General features: G+C 33.9%; 1 protein-coding gene across 1 annotated transcript; it reads right to left on the bottom strand.

Annotated features, from left to right (window-relative positions):
• Window positions 1-811: 811 nt before the first annotated feature.
• LOC133188299 (nuclear hormone receptor family member nhr-6-like) lies at window positions 812-4068 on the bottom strand. The gene is made up of 4 exons (XM_061323668.1): window positions 3722-4068; window positions 2330-2501; window positions 1065-1194; window positions 812-903 (listed from the first exon to the last, which is right to left on the bottom strand). Exons 1-4 carry the CDS (start codon window positions 4066-4068, stop codon window positions 812-814), a joined length of 741 nt encoding a protein of 246 aa, XP_061179652.1.
• Window positions 4069-6473: the final 2405 nt, after the last annotated feature.

Raw genomic sequence — 6473 nt, 5'->3', positions numbered from 1 at the left:
AGAAAGAAAAAATCACAACATTTCAAGCTCAAATATAAGGGACCTGTATGGATTTATACTTTTAATATTTTATTTTAAGCAGAACCTGACCTGAATTCTTATTTAACAAAATTCATTTTTTTATAAATGGAACTATTTTTTATTTCAACTTACTACTTAAGATAATGAATATATATGTATTAATTAATTAGATACATGTAAAAGTAATTTGATGATACATGTATATAATGTATATATAGATATTAATCAAAGGAAGACCTTACGAACTATAATGATATGGTGCAACACATTGGCAAAGGATACACATTTCAGGAACCAAACAAAATAGCCGATCTGTGAAAACGTTTAAATTTACTCTAATCCTAACAAGTAACAAGGTTTGATGATGCTTCATGGTGTACAAGTTATGTTCCAACCTAATTTTACAATCAGAGATAGAGTTTGCTTTAGAAGCCAGGGAGGAGGACTGTGAATTTCAAAGTTTGTTCAACTTCAAACAAAAATACCGATTACCATACGTGGATGAACGTGTTTCATCCGTTTCAGAAAAGAAGTTGAAGTTCTTCAAAGTTCAAAAGATGCACGCGGATTGACATTAAGACTCCAGTCTGAAATAAATTTTTCATTCGGATTCATACTGCCATCTCCCAATATCCTAAAAAAGGAATATACATGTAATCTTCGTGTACAAAAATATCTCCCCAACTCCAGAAAAAACAATCCGAGCCTATGGGGTCTCTCCTTGTATCTCTACATGATTTTTTTTGTTAATGTGTGTTTTTTTTTTTAAAATTTGGGTATCAAAGAAATTTCAGGTTCTTGAAGGTGACGAGTAGTACAGGGCATGTTTCGACTTTGACGGTAATCTCCCTCGGCGACCCTTCAGGAATCCACTTCGTACAACTGAAATGGGAATAATGAATGTGGATCGATCATATTATGCAATTAAATCATGTTACATCACTTCCAGAGAGGAACATTCCAAATTTTAAAAAAAAAATCATGCGAATGATGTCAAATCTTAACTACGACTTACGGACCATCAACAGCCTACCAGTACATACCTTCCTTCGTCATTCCAACAGACAAACATTTCTGAAATCGACAGCTCTGACACCGATTTCTCCTCCCTTTGTCGATCATGCACTTCTTATCCCCGACACATACGTAATTAGGGCTCTTTTGAACTGTCCTCTATAACATGAGGGAAATAAAGCTAAATGGTTAGTTTCTTCTAAAATATATTCTTCATTCTTCATATTAATACTTCATTCAAATGAACAGACCAGAAGAGCCAATACTATGGTTAACAGGGATCGACATTAACGGTTGTCCGATTGCCCGGAACAAGTAAATTCTCAGTTCGGGCAAGTGAGTCTTACGACGTACCTGTCCGATCGGGCAAGCGATTTTTTCTCAAAGAAATGTACATATTTATTTAGTTTACATTAATTTATATAAAAGAAAACAATAAATTGAAGATTTGATTTCCGCCAGGTAACTGACTGATTGATATTGTTTTTGAATTCGGAATTCCTTGTCGCAATTTCTGGATTATACCTTTCATTTGAAAGTCGGGTTCGTTATTTCGTTTTTTTTTTCTCCTGGAAAATGTGCTATTCGTCTAACATCTAAAATGTTAACTTATTTGGAAATTAGATAATTTATTCACTTACAGAATATAAGTAAAGTGTAACACGATGTATCCTGATCAAAGTAAAGAACGATGTATGTTACGTAGCAACTATCTTCCTTCAGCGTTGTTTCACAGTTATCTCAGAAAATCACGATTCAAAAAAGAATCCTACCGAAAATAATTTTTAAAAATATGAATTTTATTAATACGGAGGTACAAACGCAGCATCGAAATTTTTTCAGGTACCTCACCTTGCCAAATTGACAATAGTGTATTTGGTTACATTTTTTCTTGTCATAACATTTACAGTAATAAAAAAAAATCTTCTGAAGTTCTGTCCATATTTGGGCAACAAAGTTTTGCATTCGGACAAGTCAGATTTTGAGATCACTTGCCCGAAGGGCAAGTAAATCTGAAAGTTAATGTTTATCCCTGGTTAAGTGACAACTGTCCGTCTGTCTAGCTCATCGTGTGTAAGTGTTCTCAAAATGCAACCTCTCATTTTTTTGCGGATTTCAATAAAATTGTTGTTTTTAATAGACGGTGTTTTCATAGTTACATAAAAAATCAGTAAGATATCTTCAAAATGTTTTCTTCTTGTTTTGGCAAATTGAATAAAGCATCATCAATTATTTTTAGAATGAAAATAACACAAAGGTGGAAAATAATGCAGGCTTCGAATGGGAAACTGACCTTGAAGAATCCCTTGCAGCCCTCACAAGTCCTGACGCCGTAATGTTGACACTTGGCCTTATCCCCACAAACTGCACATAACAAGCTTTCACACTGCTCAATACTGTTATGATCAGACACACAGAGTTTGCGAGGGAGTGTTGTAGACTGCATGCTTGTTGTGCACCCTTGGCTGCAATACATGAAAAACACTATTTCAACATATCGATATCATTAATATAATTGGAGTCAGTAGAAAACACTTAGGATATACAATTTTAAATCAATGTAATTCAATTATCAAACAAAATATCAACGAATTAATTCACTGCGTTGTTCAAACTCTAGTCCTGATTAACACAACGAAATTTATTTCGATATGAAAAAAAGTTAGAAATATATTACAAAAACACTTGTATATGAATAAACTCAGTTGTGTAATTGACTACCGGGGGCAATAAACTCAAAACGCGAATTCACAATATGACAACTTTGTTAATCTTTATTTAATTCAAAATTTACAACAGTCGCGTATTTAAAAAATGAGTTTTAAAACGAATAATACAGAATATTTTCAAATACATAAAACTGAAAAGAACTCTAATAATCATAAAAGAAAGAGAAGTAGCAATTCTAAAATAAAAGATTGAATTGACAGAAAATGCATCCGATACATGTTTAATCAGTGTTTACATTTGCAAATGTTTCAGAGCGTAACAAATTTGTAAACCTGACAAAATATTCACCATACTTGAGCTTAAAAAGAGGTAAGATTTCGACACACATGTATGAAATATGAAGAACAGTAATCAAGCTAAATAGTCCAATGAGACAAATACAATTGGGAGCAGAGCAAACACGGACCTCTAAAATTATTAGAGGTGGGATCAGTTGCTATTAAGGGGTAAGCATCCCCTGCCTACCGGTCACACCCACCGTGTGCTCCTTGTCATGATCGGACAAACGGAAAAATCCGTTGAAAATAATGGCCTAACAATTTGTATAAAAAACGTCAGTCAACTAAACGATAGATTGTATTTGCTAAAAGGTCATTGCATCGACCATAGAATTTGCGACAGATTTCTTTAATACTTCAGGTTTTTTTAATTATAAAACTTTATTTTATATGTATTCGATATGTAATTTGTATTGTAGGACTATATTTCCTCTTTGTCAATTAATAATAATAAAAGAGCACGATTATTAAATAGTTAAGATACTTAATTTAGTACATAAATATTTTTTTTAAAAAAGGGATGAAGTTAGAATACGGAAATGTCATAAAAATGAAGTTTGGCGAGGAAATTTTTTTTTTTTTTTTTTTTTGCATTACTAAATGATTATATTTCTGTGATAATGAGCTCGTTTGATTTCATTAATGGAAAGGTTATGACATTTTAACTACTTTCTTACTCTCCAGTTGGTTGTCTGGGAATTGTGTATCTCATGTCAAATGGTGTCATGGCCCTTTGATTACTGACGCCGAAGCTGTAGTTGTCGTGGATTCCGATATCATAGCCCTGTGAATCACATCGTGATCGATCATCGATATATCGATTTTGCACTGTGTGCACAATGTTGCCATTGCTCTCGTAAGACTGGAAGTTGTTGTCTATCTTGTCAAGATCGAGGTACTCGGCCTTCTCTGTACCTTGGTTCTTCCAGTTTCCGGATAAAATATCAGGTGTGTGTCCGGGATTTCCCCCGAACTGTTGTCGACAAGAGCTAGGAAACACTCTATATGAAGCTTCGTAAGACATTTCGCCAATCTTCTGTTGGAAATTCATAAATTGAGTGTTGTCGTGTCGAAAAACCCCGTTGCTCGTTCTGTCTCTGTAGTCGAATGTTGAAAGGCCACGAGAGTAGGTGTTTTGATTATGATCCCCGAATGAAACTGGAAATGCATTATTCTGCAAAAGAAATCTTTCAAATACAACCTGTAGTAAGCAGTAAATATTATGAATGTCCATCGAATATGAGGTTATAAAAGTAATATTGCTGAATCAGTTTAAGTCATTAAAAAAAATCTAATTAGCTCCGAGAATGTTTTGCATATTAAATCGAGTATTCTATGCTTGTTGAGGTTTAGAAATTTTTAAATGACTTCCTCACGTGTAAAACTTAAAACCCATTTTATGTCATCATTTCTGCCCACATCTTGGACAAAACAAATTCTGAGAAAGGAATGTCAATATATCAAGTTTACTAAATAAAAATAGTGATCTTCTGTTTCCAACATTTCACAATGTGTACAGTGTAAGTTGGCTCCAGTAAAAGATATATTAACCGATCCACGGAGGCCATGATTTTGAATGGATTGGAATCTACATCAGATGTTCCTTAATTTGCAGACTTGAATAAAAAAATGTGATAATTTACTAAACTGAGCCTCAAACTTGTTGATAGGGAGTATGTTCCTTTAAAAATTGCTTGGCAAGTGTAATTTAAGAAAATCGGTAAAATTATTTTTCTGTATTATAACAGTCTGGGACAGGGACGTACACTGTAGTATTGTTCTTGAAAGGGAGGGGGCAGCCAGAGAAAAAAAAAATCAACTTTCCTGAAAAAAAAAAACCTTGCCCACTCGAAAATCCTATTTCGTAGGGAGTGGGGTGGGTGGGTGTAGGTTCCAGCTTCTTTCAGTACCAAATTTTATTCATACACCACTACAATACCCTTAGTTGACTATACTGCAACAAAAAGTGGGGGGGGGGGGGGGGGGCAACCGGTCTTTCCATGAACATTTTCAATAGCAAAAAGTTATGTTTAGAAAAAAGTGCCCCCATACAATGTGCCTGTGGAGTTCTCCTACTTTCAATTTCATTTTCAGATGTTAACACAGAGAGACACGTTTTGCGGGAAAGCGAATCTGACATGCCACCTCGAGATTTTAACTAAGGAAAGACTTTTATATATATACACTGAGTGGTATGGAAAACGTGTAGCTCACAGGATGAAATTACTCCATATAATCCACTGAAATGTTACTGAAAGGAATCTGTCAGTGACCTTTCAGTGGTTATGTGGTATGGGAAACTTAAAGTTCACAGAATGAAGTTACTCCAAATATCCACTGAAATGTTACTGAAAGGAGTCTCTTCTTGACCTTTCAGGGGTTATTCAGTGACCATTCTGTCGACTGAACGGTAGGTACATGTACATTTCAATGGCCTCTCAGTTATCTTTTTACTGTTTCTTTTTACTTAAAGGTGCTTGGACACAGATTTGAAGTTAATATTTTCTCAAATTTTCTGTATAATTTCATGACTTATATGTTGCTATTAATAGCATTTCATACTAAAATATAATAAAAATCTTATTTCATCTCGAAGTTATTAAAACTTCAAATTTCTGGACTCGTTGGATTGACACATCCTTGCGCTTTCACATATTTTAATTTTCTTCTTAATACTTAAGAAAAGTGGCAATTTTGTTGTGTATTAATGAAAAATATTAAAACTATAACCCAGAACATTCAGAGTAGAAATGTTCGAAAGCAAAACCCACTCACAGTATTGTAAGTCCGTGCTCAGTGGTGTGTGCAGAGTTTAACAATTAAGGACATACGCAACATAGTTTGAACTTTATTGTCTTTTTCCTTGGAGTTGAAGAGTTCCAATACTTAAAGGAACTGTGTGCTAAATTTTAATGTCTATATATGTTATTGTACACTTCTTCTAAAACAAGTTTGGATAAACAAAACATCTAGAATATATGTTTAGTAATTTTTGTATATTTTTCTTTGAATTATACAAGAATTTTCATCAATTGATATCTTTTCAAAACCCCTGGTAATGCATGCTGATTTTTTGTCTACGAACATCTGATAGCACTATAATCTTAAATTAAGAATATCTCGAAAAAGTATCAGTAGGTAAGGTACGTTGCGTATGTCCTTAATTGCACACACCCTGTGAATCGTAAACATTAACAATAACAGAGCAGGGATAAACATTAACTTTCAGATTTACTTGCCCTTCGGGCAAGTGATCTCAAAATCTGACTTGTCCGAATGCAAAACTTTGTTGCCCAAATATGAACAGAACTTCAGAAGATTTTTTTTTTATTACTGTAAATGTTATGACAAGAAAAAATGTAACCAAATACACTATTGTCAATTTGGCAAGGTGAGGTACCTGAAAAAATTTCGATGCTGCGTTTGTAC

The sequence above is a fragment of the Saccostrea echinata genome, unplaced genomic scaffold (assembly GCF_033153115.1).
Source record: "Saccostrea echinata isolate AGI-Se365-2 ecotype Australia unplaced genomic scaffold, CSIRO_AGI_Sech_v1 ptg000016l, whole genome shotgun sequence".
NCBI classification, from domain to species: domain Eukaryota; kingdom Metazoa; phylum Mollusca; class Bivalvia; order Ostreida; family Ostreidae; genus Saccostrea; species Saccostrea echinata.
The sequence above is the reverse complement of the archived record's forward strand: the minus strand, read 5'-3'. Positions and strand labels throughout refer to the sequence as shown.

Bases quoted from the DNA above. Each gene is read 5' to 3' on its own strand.
- LOC133188299 (XM_061323668.1), bottom strand. From the start codon at position 4,068: ATGTCTTACGAAGCTTCATATAGAGTGTTTCCTAGCTCTTGTCGACAA. The intron at 2,502-3,721 runs GTAAGAAAGTAG...CATGTATTGCAG, and splicing joins CCCAGACAACCAACTGGAGA to CCAAGGGTGCACAACAAGCA. The intron at 1,195-2,329 runs GTCAGTTTCCCA...CTCATGTTATAG, and splicing joins GCTGCAAGGGATTCTTCAAG to AGGACAGTTCAAAAGAGCCC.